Here is a 24773-nt window from a genome sequence, read left to right as displayed (position 1 = left end):
TGTAATTAATTTGTGTTCAGCTTTAAAGGAATGAGGTGGCAACCCTAGTGCCAAGAGCCCCCGGCACATTCACCGGCACCTCAAGGAAAGGTCCTGATCACTACTTGCGGTCGGGAGCTTTCTGATCATGTGACCTCCGTAACAGCCAATCAGCCCTAAACCCCACCCCCGCCTCCCAGCATTACAAACCCTTTAAAAGGCCAGGAGGCCCCGAATTGTTAAGCTGCAATAGGCAGTGGAGGGATATGTTTACATGCCGCGGCTACGACTAAATTGACCCGACATATAGTGATTGGCCCATGGATTTTACATGTGAATATTGAGAGCGGCTATTATAACCGCTAGTGGTAATCATTGTGTTCTACCAGCAGGGACAGCTCCCCCTGCCGGGAGAACACGATGGCTCTGCGGCACTGACTGTGTTGATGGGGGAATTGAACAATTTTTTTTCCTGCAACCCACCGTAAAAGAAAAAGAAAGAAAATCACTTCCTCTACGGCCGGCTTGAGCAGGGGCAGACTGACAACTCATGGGGCCCCCGGGCAATAGGGGATCATGGGGCCCCTGTGTCCTTGCCCAAACTCAAAAAAGCCTATGAAAAAGGTACCAGGGGAATCTCATGGGGCCCCCTACTGACCCCGGGCCCTTGGGCAGTGCCCGAGTTTCCAAATGGTCAGTCCACCCCTGGGTTAGCACCACTGTTGGTTTTTATTGCTATTGTTTCAATAGACAAAACATTTTTCCTAAAATAGTACAGAATACAAAGTATTAAAACAAGTGCTTTACAGACAAGGGAGCGTTGATGGGTTATGACCTATGCAGGGGCGGACTGACAACTCATGGGGCCCCCGGGCAATAGGGGATCAGGGGGCCCGTGTCCTTGCCGAAACTCAAAAAAGCCTATGAAAAAGGTACCAGGGGCATCTCATGGGGCCCCCTACTGACCCCGGGCCCTCGGGCAGTGCCCGAGTTTCCAAATGGTCAGTCTGCCCCTGGGCTTGAGATGTCCACAGTGTAAAATAATTGTATATCAATGGCTTACCTCTCTTAGCGTGATTAGTGTTTTCTTATCTATTGTTGCTCTTTTTACAAGCTCCTTGTTGTCTTTTTCTAGTTCTTTAAGCCTTGAATAGGACTCTTTAAATGCATTTGTCTCTTTAGAAAGTAATTTATTTTCCCTCTCTAAATTTGAGATCTTCACATTATTCTCCTCCAACGTAATGTCTTTAATCTCAACCTGCTGGCGTAGCCTCTTGTTCTCCTTCTCAAGTTGCTTCTTGTCCTTTTCCAGCTGACAGGTCTCCTGCTCCAAAAGCTTAGTTTCCTTTTCCAGCTGTTCCAGTCTCTTGCTAGAGATTTTCAGCTCTTCCAGGTTCTTCTGCAAAGTCTGATTTTCTGTCTCCAGCTCCTGAAGTTCAGTTTCAAGCTGCTGGATCTTTTTGTTGCTATTTTCCAGAGCCTTTTGTAGCCTTTGGTTCTCCGTGTCGAGCCCTTGGTAACTGACTTCTAAACGCTCAGTTTTCTTACAAGATGCTCTCATGAGGTCCATGCCTTTCTTTAGTTGCTCTTTCTCATTTTCCAGCTCTTTGTTTTCTAGCTCCAGCTGAGCTACCCTAATATTTGTGCTCTTTAGTGACTCAACCATCCGTCTTAGGTCCAAGTTCTCTTCTTCAAGCTGCGTGTTCTCTTTCTCCAATGATTCCATTTGATACTTAAGATTTTTGAGACTATCTAAGGTTTTCTTCAGCTTACGGTTTTCTATTTCTAACCCGATATTTTCTTGTTCCAAGGACTCTGCCTTTTCACAGACAATGTTTAAGCTGGTGATCTTCTTCTGCAGCTGTTCATTTTCTTTTTCCACCCGATGCAGTTCCTTTTCCAGGTCCTCAGCTCTTTCTCCTTTTTCTTTAAAATGTTCTAGTTCTTTTCTGAGCTGTTTTTTCTCAAACTCCACCTTATTTAGTTTACTGCTTGTTTCTTTGATGGACTCATGCAAGATCTTATTCTCCTTTTCTATATCCTTCACCCTGGCTTCAGCACCAATCTGAGAACGTTGCCTCAGGGATGTGATGGTTTGGTTCAAATGCTCATTTTCTTGCTCCAGCCCTTTGATCTTGCAGACAAAAACAGAAAGAATATTATTTAAATTACATTGTCATTAAAACATGTTTATAATACTTCAAAGTCTAATATACGTTTAGACATACTTTAGAAACAAAAACTCTAGGAGGCATATTTATAAAGCAGCGAATTTGACATTCATGGAGCGTGTGATTGAGAGTGATGGAGTCACCACCAGTAAATGTTTGTTGAAAGCAGGGGCAGGCTGACAACTCATGGGGCCCCCGGGCAATAGAGGATCATGGGGCCCCTGTGTCCTTGCCCAAACTCAAAAAAGACTATGAAAAAGGTACCAGGGGCATCTCATGGGGCCCCCTACTGACCCCAGGCCCTCGGGCACTGCCCAAGTTTCCAAATGGTCAGTCCGCCCCTGGTTGAAAGTTACATTCAATGCTTTATAAAAATGCCCCCCATATGCTCTATAGCTAGCATATTCATCAAATTTTTATAGCAACCATTCTCAACCAGGGTTCCATGGAATCCTAGGGTTCCTTGACTTGTAGATTACTAACCTCTTATGTCATGGTGTCTACATAGTTCTGGGTCTAATGCTACTTGGCAGAGCCAGGGACATCACCCCTATGATCTATTTAGCTGTCTGTAAAGAGGGCATTCTTCACAATGAACAGGGGCGGACTGACCATTTGGAAACTCGGGCGCTGCCCAAGGGCCTGGGGTCAGTAGGGGGCTCCATAAGATGCCCCTGGTACCTTTTACATAGGCTTTTGTGAGTTTGGGCAAGGACACAGGGGCCCCATGATCCCCTATTGCCGGGGGGCCCCATGAGTTGTCAGTCAGCCCCTGACAATGACCATCAATTAAGGAGGCATTTTCCCAATGACCTCCAATGAATTTATTTTAGCAAGGGTTCCCTGAGCCCTTAAAATTGTTTTAAGAGGTTACTTTAGGGTAAAAAGGTTGAGAATGGTTGCTTTACAGTGTGTATAATAAAATATCTGTATTGCATAGCTGCCAATTTATGTAGGACAAGGACTTGTACAAAGATCAAAGGATAGCTAGTCAATCCTCAATCAAGCCCTTTGAGGATGTATGTTTTTAATTTTTGGTAACATAAAGGGACTAAATAGTCATCTGTATGCTACAGATGAAGACTGGGTAGAGAAATCCCCTGATCTCCTCCCCAAAAGGCTCATTGCCACACTGAACAGGAAAACTGAATATTGAGAAAGAGATCCAGATGGCGTTATACATAGGACACCACACATAAGAGGGAGAGCAGGAGATGCTAACACATTTCACACTAGTTTAGTGCTTCCGCATGACCTCATGGTGTAAACATGTTACCATCCCCCTTCCCGTGTGTGGTGCCCTGTGTATTACATGGATTACTTTCTCTCCAATAAAGATGATTTTTAGAAGATTCTAGGAGGGCCATATGGCCTGTTCAGGAGGTAGACAGTGGTGACGTATGGGATCTGTCACTGGCAATCATCCTGGGTTTACAGCTAAAATGCATGTATTATGAGGTCTTCATATGTATCAATGTGAGTTGCATTGTATAGCAAAATGTAGGTCAGGGCACCCAAATGCAGCCCACAAGAAGTTTTCATAATGCATGGCAACACAACAAATGAGCATGTTCTATTATAGGATATAGTTTCCCTTGCCCATGCATTACAAGCCTCTATCCTAATACTTCTAAATGTTTGCAAGTTGATAATTCCTACAAGAAGATCTATAACATGGTAGGAACCGTAACACAAGTCTGGCGTTATGCTGGCTGCTAAGACGCAGGTTGTGTGACATCTGCACTTAAAGCAGGGCTCCGCCCAAAAGGAGAAGTTCCACTTTAAGCCTTTGTCCCCCACTCTCCATTAAAGATTGGCAACTTTGGGGAGCAGGGGGTACCCGAATTTGACAGGTACCCGCTTCCACTTCCGCTGTGGAAGTTGTCCTCCCCGTAGTCTTCTGGGACACGTGACAGGTCCCAGAACACTACGGGGCCATTCACAAAGCGCAGCGCTTCTCACACATGCGTGGTGGGCACCCGGTACCCACACTGAAAATGCCGGCGCCAGGGAGAGAAGATAGCCAGTGAAACCAGCGGTGGTGAGGACACCGCTGGACCGAGGGACAGGTAAGGGTCTGTATTTTAAGAGTCAGCAACTACAGTTTTTGTATCTAACTTTTTTTTTTCTTCAGGTGGAACTCCACTTTAATATGTCCTAAATGATTTGTATTTTATACATGATTCACAAACAAAGAAAACTTGTGACAAAACTGATATGTCTATCGAAGTCAACATTCTCCAGGAACTGGGAAGTAGTAAAATAATCTGAAACAGACGACATCTGAAGTAATGCATCGATTTCTAATGCTATTACTGATGAGGAAAGCATTACTGGCAAACCAGCCCCAAATATTACAATTTATAGGGTTAATTCTGGGTAAATTTTGTTTAAAAATGCTTACAGTTGTAATGCAGAAATTGCAAACTGAGGCTTCATTTTAGGAGAGTTTATCCCTTAATAAAGGGGTCTCCACATTTTCATTTTCATTTTCAATGCTCAATGGGCAGCATTGTATATTTTGAAAATAATTGCAAGTCAAGAAGAAAAAAAAACAATTTTATCAATCAATGAATACTAAATGAATTAATAAATTTTTTCCAATTTTTTTTGGAATCAGCATGTGGGGAGGTGCAGCATGGTGTGGCGGCAGTAAACACTCAGAGTCCAGCTGCAGAAACAAAACTTGTATTAGTATTAAAGTTCACAACAAGCCTGGCAGGAAGCACCCAACTGGGATGTAAAAGTGATGTATAGCAGAGAAGGTCTCAAGTGTACCAACAGCGTCTGTCTTGAGGGGCAGAATGAGGCCTGGCCAGTCCGCTCCCAAAAGGAGAGGCTTCCAGGAAGATTGGTGTATCCCTATCCTTTCTCATCTGGAACCTCTCCTCGCTGCTATTCACTGTCCCTGACAGATGGGTGACCTGTTCCTACACTACCCATACATGAGATGCATGCCAAACCCGGAAGCCAGGGACTTAAGTAGACTCTGCTTAACCCAAGATGGCCACCAGAGTTGCATGGGGCGGCAGCATACAACCAGATTGTTTCCCCAGTGACCCAGGAAACCATAGGGGAACCATGTTCCTCTTGACTTCCTCTTCTTTTGCAATGCTGCTGTGGTTGAGAGCCACCTTAGGTTCCACAGTGAGTATAACAAGCATGTTTTACTGCATATATAGACTGATTTTACTGCTGTAGGTTGAGTAACACTTTAACTAAGCAATATCTGGATTATTTATTCACTTATTTGGAGATTTTAGTAGATTTGAATAGTGTTCACCATAAGGTGAGACGTTCAGGGTGACTGTATAAAGAACATAAAATACAAGCTACAGTTTTGTGTCTCAGTAGCTGTAAAACTCAGATGAAAAATGAACAAATCATATCCTTCTATAGTGTGTACTTGCCTCTGTCCAAAGCGCCTAGTGGGATTTCTGTCTCCTCTAGACAATCCCAAGAGAGATGGCCCTGCTTCCCCTCCAGCAGGTGATTGACAGTCTCAGCTGTGCAATGGGTGGGGGAGGATGTGTCCATTCCCTATACTCAGGCCTCAGATTACACTCAGCTCTCTGTTCTATGCTGTGCTGTGTGTGATGTCAAATCTCAGCCCCTACCTTCTAAAGCTCAGAAATGCTGTGTAAATTCTGGACTTTGAACAGCTGTAGAGGAGCGAGGGCTGCAGATAACCAGTTACAACTTACGGAGATTTGTTTCATCCCTGTGTATCACCTGAGGGCGGTCACTGCACTCGGTATATGTAAGGGTTTACAACCAATTTAAAGTGGTTGAAAAGGCATAAGGTTTTTTTTACCTTCATACATTCTAATCACGAAGGTAGAAAACCTGTGTGCTGCTCCCCCTCTCAGCCCTACTAATACTTAACTGAGCCCCCTCTCGATCCAGTGATGTCTACGGGAGCCTCGGCTGTTCCAGGTCTCTCTCTCCTCATTGGCTGAAACACAGCAGCAGAAGACATTGGTCCCCACTGTCGTCAATCACAGCCATTGAGCCAATGAGGAGAGAGAGAGGGGGGCCGGCTTGAGCCTTAGCTCTATGTGTCTTATAGACTCAGAGAGGGGCTCGGGAGTGAGCATGCACCAGTGTCCCCATAGCAAGCGGCTTACTATTTGGGGCTTTGGTCAAGGGGGAGAAGCCAGGAGCGCAAGCGGGGGACCTGAGAAAAAGAGGATCGGGGCTGCTCTGTGCAAGACCATTGCACAGAACAGGTAAGTATGACAAGTTTATCATTATTAAAGGCTTGTTTTTTATCACTTTAAGCTTTGAGAATGTATTTGGAACAGTAACAAGTTCACATGGGATATGATTTACTATAGGTAAATAGACTGTGCACTTTGCAAGTGCAGTTTCACTCATTTTTCTTAGTATATGTAATGTGGTAAAGCATCGCTTTGTAAAGAATAACCAAGTGCAAAGAAAAAAAAAACAAAAACATTTTTCTTGATTGGATGATGGAAATAAGTAGAGATTTACCACATTTACAAAGAAAAGCTTATTTCAAGGATGTGCTACTCAGTAATGTCACCCAAAACAGGTGGAAGTATTACATGATCTGAGCAAAGACAGGCAGGTCTCCTGGTGACCACTGATTTGATGGGGTCTCACCTGCTGTGGTTACCCTATTAGGCTCCAAGCACACGGGGTGTTTTGATAACGCTGGTAGTGTTAGCTGTCTAAAGTCATGTTAAAAACCTGAGTTTTTTTAGCGTTTTTACATTAGTGTTTAGCAGTGTTTCCACATTTGCGCTTTTTAGCATTTTTTTTTTTACCAAAAACATTTTTTGGTCACAAAAAGTCCAAAAATGCCGGTTAGAGTGCTTTTACAGATACAAAACTCCTCTAGAAACCCACTAGTCCTGGGCTTTTTTTCCAGCCAAAAAACATTGATTCCAGTCTATGTGTGCATGGTCACATACGATAACATGCGGGGGGGTTTACTGGCTGTAGAAAAAAACATCAAAAGCCAAAAACAGCCGCTGTAAAAAATACCGTGCATTTCCTTTGAAAGTCTAAACACCCATTAGAAGGAGGCGGCCAATTGGGACTTTGGTCATTTACAGTAGTTAAGCCCTTGAGGGAAGCCATATGGCATTTGTTAAAGAGGGTGATAAATGTCCATTTATCATTAACAAGATTAGGAAGAACTAAAGTAATAAGCCCCATTAGCAGTGATGTTGGCAGTCTGCAGGAAGAAGGTAAAATGATGTTTTTCTCCTTCATTCAATTTGAGAGACATCTGCGAGCGCAGGGGTGTATTTACCACAAGGCAAACAAGGCATTTGCCTAGGGCAGCATTTTTCAGGGGGGCAGAACTGCTCCCCCCCAGAAGAATGCACAGAAGATGGGACACATGCAGTATGGGGAACAGGTGGGATCGGAGAGAGGCTGCGGGCTGCTTGACGGTGTATGCAGAGCCTGACTCTCATTCCAGGGGATGTCTGGAGCTGTGAAGGTGTCTTTCTCTCTCGCTGGGGGATGGGGTGGCCGGTGTATGGAGGGTGGTGGTAGTGGAAGGCTTTCTCGGGTTGGGGGGAGGTGGTGGTGTTGGCTGGTGTCAAGCTGTCTCTGCAGGGGGGGGGGGGGGTTTGGTGGTGGTGGAGGTGGGGGGCAGTAGATTTTTGTGTTTCCTATGGCAACACAAAACCTACATACACCACTGTGCGTACGAGGACATCATCTGAACTGGGAGCGTCACCATCATACCTGTCTCTCCGAGTTCTCACGCAGCGTCTCTATGATCTTCTCCAGCTGCGACTTTTCCTTCATAAGGTCATCGCTCATTTGTTGGCTGCTCTCAATGGTCTGACGCTCATGAATTAGCTCTGCTTCTATTATCTCCAGCTATGAAAAAAAAAAAAAAGAATTATTCTTGTAAAATGTTTTTCAGGCAGTCCTATAATGAAGCACATTTTTATAGTTTGCAAAGCCTCCTGCTCAGTCTTGAAGATTAAAAAGCCCAACATTTCATATTCCTGACATGAGCCTACTGTACCATGTACTTGTATAAAAAAGTATCCTGTTCTGTTTGTATTATTATTATTTATTTCAGGTACTTGTATAGCGCCGTCAATTTACGCAGCACTTTACATATATATTGTAAATTCACATCAGTCCCAAACCCTCAAGGGGTGTACAATCTAAGGTCCCTAACTCACATTCATACATACACATACTAGGGACAATTTAGACAGGATCCAATTAACCTACCAGCATGTCTTTGGAGTGTGGGAGGAAACTGGAGAACCTGAAGGAAACCCACACAGGCACAGGGAGAACATGCAAACTCCAGGCAGGTGGTGCCATGGTTGGGATTTGAACCAAGGACCCTAGTACTGCCAGGTGGAAGTGCTAACCATTTAGCCACTGTGCTGCCCAATATTATACAGGATTTATATAGTGCTTTACAATATAATGGCAGACAGTACAATTACAATACAATTTCTGTAAACAGATGAAAAAATGCCACATAGCCACAGCGGCACGAAAGAGAATTTAAAATACATTTTTCTAATTCATAACTAGCTGCAGACTAAATGGACGGTCATTTTAAACTGCAGGTTTGTTTTTTTTTTAACAAAAAGGGATTTCTCTTCCAAGACAAATACAATAGAGCGGATATGAATGAATAGTGCATAGAAAAGGAAATTGGTCATCGATAATGGAACTCGGTAAGAAGCCTCCATGGCCATACTTGAATTGTGAGCCATCGGAATCCACCACAATCTTCCTTCCCAACCCAGTGACAAACAGATAAGGTATGTATGTAGACAAAGCTTGTTTGGAAGAAAAGGAAACAAGCACCAGTTGACTACTACTGTTATTTTCTAACAAAGCTCAAAGGCTGTGTAGGGCCACCATTAACTAGATAAATATTATGGGCTTCAGGGACCAACATGTTCTGTTGAGCAGATATTTGACTCCTGTGACCTTCCATATGTACCTGTAAGGAGGTGTTAGGACAGTTTATAGTTTTGCCACTAGGTGGCACCCCCCTCAGGCTACATATACAGTATATTGAGTTCTGTATAAAGTAAAGGCGTCTGGGCAGAAAACTTTGAGAAGAGGGGAGACAGATTAGAGTTGGCCCCTATGGAACGAAGTGGGGCATTTCATAGACTGATGTAGCCCTTCAAGCAACTGGTATTGCCCAGCTGGGGAATGTATATTCCTGGGTCCTGGTGCCCTAGAAAAGACTAGCAACAAGGACAGGGACAAAGGATGCCTGCTATGGGAAAAAAACTGACAGGCGCCATAGAAATTTGTAAGAACATGTACAGTATTGCCCTGGAAATAAAGCGTTGAAAACCAGCTGAACTCATCTCGATTTTGTGGGTGGCCTATTCTGGAAATGGTATCTGGCTCAGCCAGGGAGGAAGCGAGGTGAAATGTCATGTCAAGGCACTGTGTATGTTGGTGAACTGAGTATTGGGGAGCAGGGCCCACACATGAAACTTGGGAAATAGGCCTGTTAGTGGTGCCCAGGGATGCAACAATCCATCAACGTTCTCTTGGCCCTGTCTACACACCTACCACCAGGGATATCAGTAATGGTCAGGTGAACAAAAAGTTTCCCACATTGTATCAATCTTTTTTCCAAGAACATGTCATATTATTTTCATAATGAGTTTCAGAACCACCACATAATATTCACATTACCTTCTTGCTTAGTCTTTGGTTTTCTTTTTCCATTTTCAGGATTTTGGAATTGGCACCCTCCGTGGAGCCCATGGCATTCTTCAACTCTTCCACTGTGGTCAGCAAAGTTTGGTTTTCCATCTCTAATTTGAGCAGCCGGCTGGACGTAAGCTCATTCACTTCATGTCCCAGTGATTTCTGTGGTGCTACACAACATTTACAAACAGAAAGGGCATGCGATTTAGATTTCATCCAAAGCCCAGTTTCTTTAATAGACATAGTGTAAACTGTTTCTGATTAATCTCAAAGCTTGCTTTCACAAATTACTATAAAAGATATATAAAACAGACCATTTATACTGGTCCTGGCAGAAATAAATTACAACAAACTCTGCTATAAAAACAAATCTTGTAAAATCTTAAATGTGTGACATCATCTCATTAACCATAAAGGAAAAATATATGTGTAGACCTATTTTTTCAACTTTCTGAACATTTTTCAAGGTTAAAAGGTTAAAGTGGTTGTAAACCTCTGAAATGAAAAATGAACAAAGCATATCCTTCTATAGCGGGTATCTGCCTCTTTCCAAAGCACCTTGTAGACAGGACCAAGGCTGCTTCACACATGGCCACCACAACAGGGGTGGACTGACAACTCATGGGGCCCCCGGGCAATAGGGGATCATGGGGCCCCTATGTCCTTGCCCAAACTCAAAAAAGCCTATGAAAAAGGTACCAGGGGCATCTCATGGGGCCCCCTAATGACCCTGGGCCCTCGGGCAGTGCCCGAGTTTCCAAATGGTCAGTCCGCCCCTGCACCACAAACAGCTGGAGCACCAATTAGATTTGCAGGTTATGGACCAGCCCTACAACGTCAGTGCCGGGACAAGGTCAACAAGCACCCAGGGAAAGGATGCCAAACTGCGCCACCTCTCTGATGTGCAAGCTTAGGGGATGCTACGCCCAGCAGTCACTCGCTTGTCATAATCACTGCCACTACTCCTGTCAGCCTTGTAACAGATAGAAGGTGCCCCATTTCTACAGTAAACCATTGTGCCAAGGGCAGCCGCCCCTTCTACCCACCGCTTGTCCCGGTTCTGTACAATGTGCATGAATGAGGGCCTGTGCCCTAACCTTGTTGGTAGAGTAAGTCTTCCTATATAGTAACTCCTCTTCTTCCCAGGGAAATAATGGATTCCAAGCAGAACCAACATGCTGTCATTGAGCTCTCGATGAAGGAGGGGTGCAGGCTGTTCAACATCCATAGAAGGCTACAAAATGTTTATGGAGATTACAACATGAATGACAGAGATTAGAACAGGAATGTCATTGATGACTCTGGTCAATGGTGTCACCTCTGTAAACATTCTGTATTCTATTGTGGATGTTGGACTGCCTGCACCCCTCCTTCATCAAGAACTCAATGATGGCACATTGCTTCTGTTTGGAAAACCTTATTTAAATGCAAAATAGAAGAGTGACTATAGAGGAAGAAGGACTCTGCCAACAATTGAAATTTGAACGACCTACGTAAGTTAAAGCAGAGCTCCATCCAACAGTGGAAGCTCCGCTTGTTTGCCTCCTCCCCCTTTCCACTGCCACATTTGTCACCTTTTGGAGGGGAGCAGTTACCTGGATTTGACAGGTACCTGCTCCCAATTCTTGCTCAGTTCGCTGCAGCAAGTTTGGAACCCCCTTCGTCCCCCAAAGGTCCCAGAAGTCTGAGGCCAATTCACAAAGCATAGTGCGCTTTGCTCATGAGCAGTACGGCACCAACTGTGAAGCTGCAAGGCTGCACTGCTGGTTGCCCTTAGTCAAGATGGCAGTGCCAGCACCCGATAGCCGACTAAATAATCGGCTTGGGTGAGGACACCGCTGGATGCCTGGACAAGTAAGTGTCCTAATATTAAAAGTCAACAGCTACAGCATTTTTTTTTTTTGAGGAGGGGGTGGGGAACTCTGCTTTATTAAAAAAAGTTATGCCTGCTATTACTTTACTTTTTTTTTTTACAGGCCTTGTGTATTACAGGTACAAGTAAGAATTTAAAAAACTAAAGCTGGGTGCATACAAGTCTTAGAAACAGATGTTGCTCTTCATTGCACTCAGCATGTTTCAAAGGGAACCTCCCAAGACGTCTTCAATATTTAGAATGGAGCATGGAGGTAGTATAGCAGAGTATAGTATGCCAGGTGATGGCATAAAATAATAAACAAGCATATGCTGAATATTTTGCCCACAACGGTGTACAATAGGGACAAAACTCTAGAGAGACAGTCTACATACTTTCCGGGAGATCGCTGGTTTTAGACAGTTGTTCCAGTTCCCAGCCAAGATGTAACGACTCATCCATGCTTTGCTTCTGAGCCATTTCTAGAGACATGTTCTCCTCCATCAGCTCCTCGATTCTCTTCCTTTCTATATCCCGCTCCTAAGAAGATGAGAACACTGATAAGTCTGAGCTGTGTTCAGTCTACAACAGGTGATCAATATAAATAAATTAAATGCAAGTACCCACACCATATTAATGTGTAGTATTTATATAAAGTTTTATAAACATACATATGATGGCGGTCCAGCTTTAGACCCTAAGGCACAGGTGTCAAACCCAAGGCCCTTGGGCTGAATCTGGCCCTCCAGGCCATTTCATGTGGCCCTTGCACCTCTCCTGCAGGTACCCCCTTGTCTCCTCCCCCACCTTGTCTCAGCAGTTGGCAACAGAGAGGAGAAAAGAACTCATCTGCCAAATCCTGCACCTCTCAGTGCAGCTGCAGCACATCCTCATCTCTGCCTCCCCTGGTCTCAGCATTCAGCAGACTCTGGTAACTGACTCTACTCCTCCTCTGGTCCTCCTCCAGACCCTGCACTTTCTGCTTTCCAGCTCTGCCCCCAAAGGGGGTGCACGGTGATGTTAGGGAGGGTGTGGTATTCTTGACATCTGATGTAATGGGGGGTGAGGTTCACTGGACATCTAGTGTTACAGATACAACTGGCCCTTTGAGGGCAACCATAATGCTGGTATGGCCCACGATGAAATGGAGTTTGGCACCCCTACCCTAAGGGGTCAATTTACCAAAGGAAAACAGGCTATTCACTTTGCAAGGGAATTTGAAATTTGAAATGGAATTTTCCCTTGCTCTGATGATTTCTGATAGCCAATCATGTGCAAGAAAAAATACTTTTCCCCTTGCATGTAATTGGGCATTCTCTGGAAAGTGAATTTTTACCACATTCACTAAGCAAAGAGAAAATTTTTTGCCAAGTGAACAGCCTGTTTGCCTTTAATAAATCACCCCCAAGGGCTCTTTCGTACGTGCGTCAGCCCCTGCCGCCCCTCTGAAAGAATGTGTTGTGTCATTACGGTGACTTCCAAAATGAACGGCAAGGAATGGAACTCGCATTGCGGTAATGCACAATACTACAATACAAAGATACAAATGGGCCTTGAATGTTTAGGGTGGATAAACACACCGAATTAAGTGGCTGTTCTGTACACCCTACCCCTGGTCATACCAGTAACAGCGACCCATAAGCATCTTCTGATTGTAAGGCAAATTGGGAAAATCCCAGGAACCACGCAGAGAAAGGGAAAGAACCTAAAGAAGAATGGTTCGCAACGGTTGACAATGCACCATGGTGTATTCTGTGTAACTCAGCCAATTTTTTCATAGGTTTTGGTGTGGCTTGCAATGGATGTTAATGCACCGCAAAAATGTAAATGGACCCAACAGCTAACAAAAAAATGGTCTACAATGTTGTTACATATATAGAAAATTCTGAAAAAAACCCAAAACTCAGCAAGCATTGCAAATTACTTTAGGCCTCTTTCACATGGGCGCCGGGGGCAGTAAAAAAGGAAAAATGTCACCAGCACACCGAGGATCACCAATATGGGTCCAAAGGTTTTAATAAATGATCACATAGTTACAGCAAGGCAACGTTTCGGAGTCTCGCAGGACCCCTTCATCAGGCATGTGACAAATTGTGATAGAAACTGGAGAACTATTTAAGAAAACCATATAGTTCTCCAGAGAACCAAATAGTTCTCCAGTTTCTATCACAATTTGTCACATGCCTGATGAAGGGGTCCTGCGAGACTCCGAAACGTTGCCTTGCTGTAACTAAGTGATCGTTCATTAAAACCTTTGGACCCATATTGGTGATCCTCGATGTGCTTGTGACATTTTTCCTTGCTGATTTTGTTTGGTTCCAGCCAACGGTCGCTGAAGCACCCACTTATACACACAGCCAGGGGTGGACTGAGAACTCATAGGGCCCCCGGGCAATAGGAGACCATGGGGCCCCTGTGTCCTTGCCCACACCAGGGGCGGACTGACCATTTGGAAACTCGGGCACTGCCCGAGGGCCCGGGGTCAGTAGGGGGCCCCATGAGATGCCCCTGGTACCTTTTTCATAGGCTTTTTTGAGTTTGGGCAAGGACACAGGGGCCCCATGATCCCCTATTGCCCGGGGGCCCCATGAGTTGTCAGTCCGCCCCTGGCCCACACTCAACCCACACCCAAAAAAGCTTATGAAAAAGGTACCAAGGGCATCTCATGGGGCCCCCTCCTGACCCTGGGCCCAAGGGCAGCTCATGGGGCCCCCTCCTGAACCCATGCCCTCGGGCAGTGCCCGAGTTTCCAAATGGTCAGTCCGCCCCTGCACACAGCCATTTTTACGTGTGCGTTTGGATTGTACAATTGCATTGGGGGCAGTAAAAAGAGACCTCTCCTCTAAACTCTACAATGCAGCCGGAAGGGCAAAGGTCTGAAGTCTCTCTAAAGGGGTGCATGCATGACATATCAAAAGAACAAGGCTTACAGTCCAGCAAGGGACTGAGTTTAGAGAAGATGCAGAGCATGGGTTTAACAAGCAGAATGCTGTCCAGAGGAAGCTAGGTTGCCAATTGTGTTTGTGTCCCTTGCTAAAGCAACCAACCAGCCAGGAAACGGGTGACGTGGCTACTTAGTTGCACTCCATCGCGGATAGCTTTTCAGAGAATAATAAGAATGTGAACTTGGCTGTATCAGGTCGGAATGGGTGATGACGAAGACACTACCATATACAAACAAAAAACCATACATTAGGTACACATTGGTAGATACTCACCATCTCCATATCATGGATCTTAGCTTTGAACTGAATATTTTCCTTCTCTAGCTCATGCAGTTTATCAGACCGAGCTCGGGACCCCTCCAACTGGTCCTCCAACATGATTTTTGTTTCCAGAAGCACCTGATTGTCTTCTTTTAACTCCTACAAGTCACATAATTATAATTTAAAAAGATTATTATGACCAAGTGCAGCATTGGGTGACATAATAGTTGGTACACTGGATGAAGGTTGTGCTAACACAACTACATATTCTGCAGAATATCTAACTGAGCAGGAAAAATACATTCACAGTACTGGATATCATCAGTGTTTTCATTTGGGTGATTGTAACATAGAATCTAGTTTCGGTCACATTTCGTATTGACACATACAGTAACTCTGTCTGCTGTAAGTGACAGGTACACTTTAAAATGGACCTGAACTTGAATAGCTAAGTTAAAGGCGGACCTTCACCCTATGTTCTGAAGGCTGAACAGAGCCACTTGGCATTTCTGCACATGTGCGGGACATTAAAGATGGCAGCGCCAGGTTCTGCAGTTTAAAGGGACTGAAGTCTCTCTTTAAATGTTAATGGTGCCTAGCCAGTTCCCTGAAAGATTTAACTGTTTCTTGAATTCCTCCTGAAAAGTAGCAGTGCACTTCCTGTGCCTACAGCTTCCTGGCTGTATATTTGCAGTGTGACCCAATTAGTTTTTAGTGACATTTAGTTATGTCATAACTGTGCTGCTCACATTTTCTCCCTGCTGTAAAGGAGACTGTAGTGGAAGGATCTCCCTGCTTCGGCTACATTCATTGTATGGATGATTTTCACACTTCTGCTGCAACCTAAATATCCCTCATCAGTTACCAGATCACCAGTCATCGGGAGGGAAGGGGGGGGGGGGGGTCAGCTTTGACATTAGGATGCAAAGCCTGCCTGTACAAAGATGGTGAGCTCCACATAGAGGAATAGTGCAGAATGGGGCATGGTAAGTCCCTTACTAGGAAAAGATCAGCAGCAGAGAGCCTATTGGCCAGTGGTCTCCAAACTGCGGCCTGAGGGCTATGTCTGGTCCTCCTACTGAAACCAACCATGAGGCAGTATGCCTTTCACTGACACCAATGAAGGCGCATAATTCCTCCCACTTACACCTAGGATGGAGCATTTTTTCTTCCATTTACACTAACAATGGGGCATTATTCCTCCCTATTAAGCTAATAATGGGGCATTATTCCTCCCATTTACACCAAAGATGAGGCATTTTTCTTCCCACTGATATACACAATGGGGCATTAATAATCCCAATAATACCAAAGATTATGCATTATTTCTGCCCCTAATACCAATGATGGGGCACTAGATCCTCCACTAATACCAAAGATGGTACACTATTCCCTCCATTAATACCAATGATGGGACACTATTCCTGCCACTAATACCAATGATGGGGCACTATTCCTCCCACTGATACCAATGATGGGGCACTATTCCTCCCACTGATACCAATGATGGGGCACTATTCCTCCCACTGATACCAATGATGGGGCACTATTCCTCCCACTGATACCAATGATGGGGCTCTATTCCTCCACTGACACCAATGATGGGGCACTATTCCTCCCACTGATACCAATGATGGGGCACTATTCCTGCCACTGACACCATTGATGGGGCACTATCCCTCCCACTGATACCAATGATGGGGCACTATTCCTCCCACTGATACCAATGATGGGGCACTATTCCTGCCACTGACACCAATGATGGGGCACTATTCCTCCCACTGATACCAATGATGGGGCACTATTCCTCCCACTGATACCAATGATGGGGCACTATTCCTCCCACTGACACCAATGATGGGGCACTATTCCTCCCACTGATACCAATGATGGGGCACTATTCCTCCCACTGATACCAATGATGGGGCACTATTCCTCTCACTGACACCAACGATGGGGCACTATTCCTTCCACTGACACCAATGATGGGGCTCTATTCCTCCCACTGATACCAATGATGGGGCACTATTCCTCCCACCGACACCAATGATGGGGCACTATTCCTTCCACTAATACCAATGATGGGGCACTATTCCTCCCACTGATACCAATGATGGGGCACTATTCCTCCCACTGACACCAATGATGGGGCACTATTCCTTCCACTAATACCAATGATGGGGCACTATTCCTTCCACTGATACCAATGATGGGGCACTATTCCTCCCACTGATACCAATGATGGGGCACTATTCCTCCCACTGACACCAATGATGGGGCACTATTCCTCCCACTGATAGCAATGATGGGGCAGTATTCCTCCCACTGATACCAATGATGGGGCACTATTCCCCCCACTAATACCAATGAAGGGGCACTATTCCTCCCACTGATACCAATGATGGGGCACTATTCCTGCCACTGACACCATTGATGGGGCACTATCCCTCCCACTGATACCAATGATGGGGCACTATTCCTCCCACTGATACCAACGATGGGGCACTATTCCTGCCACTGACACCAATGATGGGGCACTATCCCTCCCACTGATACCAATGATGGGGCACTATTCCTTCCACTAATACCAATGATGGAGCACTATTCCTCCCACTGATACCAATGATGGGGCACTATTCCTCCCACTGACACCAATGATGGGGCACTATTCCTCCCACTGATAGCAATGATGGGGCAGTATTCCTCCCACTGATACCAATGATGGGGCACTATTCCCCCCACTAATACCAATGAAGGGGCACTATTCCTCCCACTGATACCAATGATGAGGCACTATTCCTCCCACTGATACCAATGATGGGGCACTATTCCCCCCACTGATACCAATGATGAGGCACTATTCCTCCCACTGATACCAATGATGGGGCACTATTCCTCCCACTAATACCAATGATGGGGCACTATTCCTCCCACTAATACCAATGATGGGGCACTATTCCTCCCACTAATACCAATGATGGGGCTCTATTCCTCCTCCTGCTGATCACTTGGTCTTGTTTTTAAGACGTTTTCAGACATGGACCACTTACCTCTACCCTGGCTTTGTAAAACTCGATGTCGTGCATCCGTTCTTTGTACCGGTTGACTTCACTTTCAAGCTTGTCAACTCGTACAGCTTTTTCCCTGAGTGCGTCTAGCTCATCCCTGTACATGCGAGCAGACCTGGCATCGGCCAACAGATTCATGTTCTAGAGAACCAAAGTCGGAAATATGAAATTAGCCAACATTTTTTTAGCAGAGTCAATTTTCTAACAAGCAGACCAAATATGTAATAGGACAACATCTCTTTAACATTCATTGTATGTTGATCATATATTTTACACACAAACATACACATTTATTTTTTTATTTACAGTGTCTTTCGGCTAATATGTCTTTGCAGTGGGTTTTGAAGGTACTCTATATAGGACTGCTATTATTATTATACAGTATTTATAAAGAGCCAATGGTTCGCTCAGCGCTGTACATTACAAAGGGGGACAGAACATGTGACAGAACAACAACAATACAATGCAAAACATGAGGGGATCGAGGGCCCTGCTCTTTCGAGCTTACAATCTAGGAGGGAGGGGATAGTGGTACAGGAGGAGATAGCTGTGGGGGATGGAGTGGTAGGAAGAGTGGAGGAGGTCGGCAGGTTAGCAGGGGGTGGGGTAGGCTTCCCTGAAGAGATGGGTTTTCAGGGTGTGCCTAAAGGAGAGGAGAGTAGGTGATAATCTGATGGGTTGGGGCAGGGAGTTCCAGAGGATGGGTGACACCCTGGAGAAGTCCTGGAGGCGGGCAAGGGAGGAGGAGACCAGGGAACTAGAGAGAAGGAGGTCTTGTGAGGAGCGGAGTGTGCGTGCTGGGTGGTACTTGGATATTAGGTCAGTGATGTAGTTCGGGGCAGTATGGTGGACGGCTTTGTACGTCAGTGTTAGGATTTTGAATTTGATTCGTTGCGCAATCGGAAGCCAGTGGAGGGATTGGCAGAGGGGGGTGGCGGAGATGGAGCGGTTGGAAAGGTGAATGAGTCTGGCAGCCGTATTCAGGATCAACTGAAGCGGGGATAGCCAGCGGCGAGGCAGGCCAGTGAGGAGCGAGTTGCAGTAGTCGAGTCTATTGTGTCCTCACTGCTTCCTTCGCACCTCTACGGCACCCACCACCTCCTCCTATTACTCCACTCTCCCACTGACCCGAACACCTCCACTAGTAGTTTCTCACGCTCCTGCACATCCCGCTCCCATGCCACCTTTCTCACCCTTCTCCTCCTCCTAACCGCGGGGGACATCTCCCCGAATCCTGGTATAACCTGTGAAAGCTGAAGCTCCCATGCAACATAGGATAATGCCATAACCTGACTCTCTGGAGCAGTGCCAGCCTGGATGGGCACATTATTGTTCATGATGCTAGAGTGATATGCTTTTCCCTGGACCTAGAGTCAGGCAATACCTGCCTCCAGTGCCAAATGGGAGCCTAGGTGGTGGCATCAAACACCACGTTGATAGGCTCCTTTCACTTTTTTATTTGTTCGCTACAGACCATAGGGCTTTTTAACTGGTTGCCCATAGTAACTGGTACAGTCACAATTACAACCAATTCTGTAGTATATCACCAACACTTTGTCATTCAAATGAGGCAGTGGTTCTCCAGATGAGCAGAAACAAGGAGGAAAATGGGACAAAAAGCCACAAGATAGATTCTTCTAAGTAGTATCCAGTTGTATGGCAAAAAAGTACTGTAGGTGTACACTCACATTCATAAGGCTGCTGAAGGCCCATCCTTGGGTCAAGAAAAGCAACCTTTTTGTAAGCACATAGGGAGAATATGACTGTCTCCATACGCAGTGTAGGCAAATTCGGTGCTTGTAGAGGTTTTCCGGAAACTCTTGCACCTTGCTAGTTGTGATCCGATCCAGTGAACAATGGTAAAATGAATGAGCCCCTAAAATTGAACCAATGTGTGGTCGGCAGAGGCACCCATTAAATACATTTAATTGGCGCCTCTGCTGACCATACATTGGTTCAATTTTGGGGGCTCATCCATTTTACCATTCTGTTCAAGTGGTTTACGGTAAGATCAAGCTTGTCACACAAGGGCACTGCTGGGACAAGGTCATCTAAAGCCCAGGGCAAACATGCCAAATTGCACCCCCTCCCTCCAAGATGTGTGAGAATTATGTGTCAGCAAAAATCCCCCCTCTCCCCCCCAAAAAAAAAACAAAACAAATTGAGCACTGATCTGCATGCTTAGCCCCTAAATATAAATCCCCCCTCCTCCCAGTACAAATCCAGCCCCCTGCTATAATCCCCTCTCCCAGCACAACTCCTTGCCCCCCCCCACCCATTCCCCCCAGCTTAAATTTTGTCACTCCTCATATGCCCCCTTCCAGGGGCGGACTGACAACTCATGGGGCCCCCGGGCAATAGGGGATCATGGGGCCCCTGTGTCCTTGACCAAACTCAAAAAAGCCTATGAAAAAGGTACCGGGGCATCTAATGGGGCCCCCAACTGACCCCGGGCCCTCGGGCAGTGCCAAAGTTTCCAGATGGTCAGTCCGCCCCTGCCCCCTTCCCAACCCCACCCCCAAATTAAAAAAAATCACTCTCACCAGCCCAAATCCTCTGCCCCTCAAACTTCACTTCTGAGCGCAAATCCTCTTTCCCCTACTCCAAATCCCCCCTTCCAGAACAAAATACCCTCCCTCAAAAATAATTCCCCCCTTGTATAAAAAAAAACCCTCCCAGCACAAATCCTCTGCCTCTTAAATTTCATTTCCGAGCACAAATCCTCTTCCCCCTACTCCAAATCCCCCCTCCCAGAAACAAATTCCCCTCCCCCAATCCCCCATCCTAGCACAAATCCCCCCCCCAAAAAAAATTCCACCCTAGCATAAATCCCCCCCCCCACATTACCTTTTCTAGCACAAACCCCCCAAACCCCTCCTCCTAGCACACCTTTCCCCCCCCCCATCAATCACCACTCCCAAAATTCCCCCTCCTAGAACAATTTTTACCCCCTGCCACTCCCCAAATTCCCCTTTCCAAAACAAATCCCCTCCCCTCGTGGTGTCCCCCTGCCTTATATGATACCACAGTGCCCCTCCTGCCCACCCCTTGTACCACCCAGCACAAGGGCTCCCATAGACACCGTTTAAGGACCTCACATTGTCCTGACAAATCAGCTAAGGGAGCCCTTGGATGACAAACTTGAAGGTACAATAAATGACGGCGTGTTGGTGACTTATTAGAGGTCCTCTTAAATTACAGTTTTCAGTAACAGTAGGAAATGCTTGAATTCTGCGGTTAGAGGCTGGGGCGGACCGACCATTTGGAAACTCGGGCACTGCCCGAGGGCCCGGGGTCAGTAGGGGGCCCCATGAGATGCCCCTGGTACCTTTTTAATAGGCTTTTTTGAGTATGGGCAAGGACACAGGGGCCCCATGATCTCCTATTGCCCGGGGGCCCCATGAGTTGTCAGTCCGCCTCTGGTTGGAGGTATTTTCTTGGAAAGCAATCTGACATATTTCATTTGATACACAATAGAACGTATATGGATCTATGAACAGTCTAGACATAGTTCTTGTCCTAATTCATGTCATAGAAGATCCTATGTTGTGGCGTCTCACATAAGCGGTATAGATAAAAAGCCTCAGCATGCAAAAACATCTTTTCTGCTGACATACTCATGAAGACTCGGGAGAACACGGGGCACTTAACTCGCACCTGGGAGGGATATGTGCTCATAAATAAATACCGGGGTTATGAATATTTGAAACCTACCCATGCATGGCTTCTATCAATGTAACATCAAGTAGGAGAAATGATCCAGCCTTCAGGAACCTGGAGCACACCATGCTGACATATTTGGGATATCTTTGATAAGAGTACGCATGCTGGGTGCAAATGCCGCACACTGAACGTGCACTACGCCATTGCCGACCTTCGTAATAATAGGTTAGTCGCTTGACTGTCTCTGCCTTCCATATTTTCCCTGTCACTGACCCAGAAAATGCACACAAATGAGGAAAATCAGACCTGATCTGCACACTTGCTGAAAGTATTAGTCCTCATGCACACGGGGTGCTTTGATAACGCTGTTAGCTGTGTAAAGTCGCGGTAAAAACGGGAGTTTCCCAGCTTTTTTTTTAAAGCGTTTTTGCATTGGCGTTTTCCCGCGTTTGCGTTTTTTTTTACCAAATAACATAATTTTTCAAAATTTGTCAAAAAAAGTCCAAAAACGCCAATGTGTGGTGTTTTGCCACGTTTTTCAGCGTTAGAGCGTTTTTACAGCTATAAAACTCCTTTAGAAACACTAGTCCTGGGATTTTTTTCCAGCCAAAAAACGATTAGTCTATGTGTGCAAGAACACATAGGTTTTTGCATTACAGCTTAGCGGTTTCGCTGTGTTTAGTGGCGTTTTCCTGCGTTTACATTTTTAGCGGTTTTTTAGGTTTTTTTTTTACCCAAATTTGCGGCATTTTACCACCAAAAAAATGTTGATTACAGTCTAAGTGCGACATAGGATAACATGCTGTGGGGTTTACTGGCTGTAGAAAAAAACGCCAAAAACAGCCGCTGTAAAAACGTTCATTGTGCAAGAGCACTTAAGCTCCATGCACACGGTGTGTTTTGATGGTAACATCAGCTGTGTAAAGTCACGTTAAAGACTTTTTTTTTAGCGTTTTTGTATTAGCCGTGTTTTCGTTTTTAGTGTTTTTTAGCTTATTTTGCCGGAAAAAAACATTTGCGGCGTTTTACCACGTTTTACCGCGTTTTGCAGAGTTAGAGCATTTTTACAGCTAAAAAACTCCTCTAGAAACCCACTAGTCTTGGGATTTTTTTCCAGCCAAAAACATTGATTAGTCTGTGTGCGCAAGAACACATAGGTTTTTGCAATAGAGCTTAGCGGTTTCGCTGTGTTTAGTGGCGTTTTCCCGCGTTTACATTTTTAGCGTTTTTTAGCTTTTTTTTGACCCAAAAAAAAAAAAATTGCGGCATTTTACCACCAAAAATTGTTGATTACAGTCTAAGTGTGCATGGACACATAGGATAACATGCTGGGGGGTTTACTGGCTGTAGAAAAAAATGCCAAAAGCCAAAATCAGCCGCTGTAAAAACGTTCATTGTGCAAGAGCACTTAAGCTCCATGCACACGGTGTGTTTTGATGGTAACGTCAGCTGTGTAAAGTCACGTTAAAAACTTTTTTTTTGCGTTTTTGTATTAGCATTTAGCCGTGTTTTCGTTTTTAGTGTTTTTTAGCTTTTTTTGACAGAAAAAAAATTTGCAGCGTTTTACCACGTTTTACCATGTTTTGCAGAGTTAGAGCATTTTTACAGCTAAAAAACTGCTCTAGAAACCCACTAGTCCTGGGTTTTTTTTCCAGCCATAAAACGTCCCCGCCAAAAAACGTTGATTCCAGTTTGTGTGTGCATGGACACATTGCATAACCCAGCATGGGGGGTGTACTGGCCAGGGGCAGACTGACCATTCAAGCACTCGGGCACCGGGGTCAGTAGGGGGCCCCATGAGATGCCCCTGGTACCTTTTATAGGCTTTTTTGGGTGTGCTTTGAGTGTGGGCAAGGACACAGGGGCCCCATGATCCCCCATTGCCCGGGGGCCCCATGAGTTGTCAGTCTGCCCCTGGTACTGGCTGTAGAAAAACATCAAAAGCCAAAAACAGCCGCTGTAAAAATGTCCCGTGTGCATGAGGACTTAGGCTCCATGCACACGGGGTGTTTTGATAACGCTGGCAACATTAGCTATGTAAAGTAATGCTAAAAACGTTTTTCAGCTTTTTTTTTTTTTTTTTGCATCAGCATTTAGCAGCATTTTACCATGTTTGCATTTTTAGCTTTTTTTAGTGTTTTTTTGACCAAAATAAAATTAGCGGCGTTTTACCACATTTTACTGTGTTTTCAGCGTTAGAGCATTTTTACAGCTAAAAAACTCCTCTAGAAACCCCACTAGTCCTGGGGTTTTTTTCTAGCCAAAAAACGCTGATTCCGGTCTATGTGTGTCTATGTGTGCATGGACACATATCGGATAACATGCTGGGGGGTTGACTGGCTGTAGAAAAAAAAAACATCAAAAGCCAAAAACAGCCGCTGTAAAAACTTCCAGTGTGCATGAGGACTTAGTAGAGATGTCATTTCTCCAGCATGATAGCAAGTAAAACAGTATTTTTAGAAAAGGAGGTCAGCAATGGCATCCTCCCAATTTCCTCCCGATTTCCTCCAGACAAAACCTTCTGCATAGAAGAGGAAGGGCTGGAACATCTGTCAACCTTTAATTGCCATCTGTCTGTTTTGGAAATTTCCCCTCACTTCCGGTACAGGTGTGTGTTAGGTGATTCAGAATTATTATTATGCTTTAACAATAATCAAATGAGAATTTTAGGTGCTTATATGCTAATGTTGGGTTCTTTTATAATAACAGGTTCACCTGCTAAAATGACTGGTATTAGAACAAATTTTTGTTCGCCTTCCTTGTCTTGCGTAGTCTGTAGAGACGATTATACTGACCACGCACAGCTTGAATTTCAGTTAAATATTGCCTGCTCAGATAAAATTCGAGCAGTGTATGGCCCCGGCCAAAAAGTGTTCAATTGACTTTTGGCAAAGAAGTCGGCCAGAAAACTGTCAGCCAAACAGCATCCAATCAGATACAGGCACTATTCATATATTCAGATTACAGTAGCGCGGTAGGGGTGGCCAGGGGTGGACTGCAACTCATGGGGCCCCTGGGCAATAGGGGATCATGGGGTCCCTGTATCCTTGCCCAAACTCAAAAAAGCCTATGAAAAAGGTACCAGGGGCATCTCATGGGGCCTCCTACTGACCCCGGGCCCTCGGGCAGTGCCCGAGTTTCC

The 24773-nt window shown here is 45.2% G+C and overlaps 1 protein-coding gene across 12 annotated transcripts in view; it reads right to left on the bottom strand.

Moving 5' to 3' along the window:
• Window positions 1-24773, bottom strand: part of CCDC88A (coiled-coil and HOOK domain protein 88A) — a 204214-nt gene that overhangs the window by 116467 nt on the left and 62974 nt on the right. For all 12 annotated transcript variants that reach the window (XM_089663901.1, XM_089663902.1, XM_089663904.1 and 9 more), the window contains exons 8-13: window positions 17951-18109; window positions 14913-15059; window positions 12090-12234; window positions 9828-10012; window positions 7875-8012; window positions 1043-2113 (exon numbers count right to left, since the gene is read on the bottom strand). In XM_089663901.1, the coding sequence (XP_089520027.1) occupies window positions 1043-2113; window positions 7875-8012; window positions 9828-10012; window positions 12090-12234; window positions 14913-15059; window positions 17951-18109 (1845 nt within the window). The remainder of the gene's footprint in view (window positions 1-1042; window positions 2114-7874; window positions 8013-9827; window positions 10013-12089; window positions 12235-14912; window positions 15060-17950; window positions 18110-24773) is intronic.

The sequence above is a fragment of the Staurois parvus genome, unplaced genomic scaffold, assembly GCF_062004578.1.
Source record: "Staurois parvus isolate SC_StPar_1 unplaced genomic scaffold, SC_StPar_1.0 ptg001798l, whole genome shotgun sequence".
In the NCBI taxonomy this organism is placed as follows: domain Eukaryota; kingdom Metazoa; phylum Chordata; class Amphibia; order Anura; family Ranidae; genus Staurois; species Staurois parvus.
Note: the sequence above shows the minus strand (reverse complement) of the source record. Positions and strands in the feature narration are given on the sequence as shown.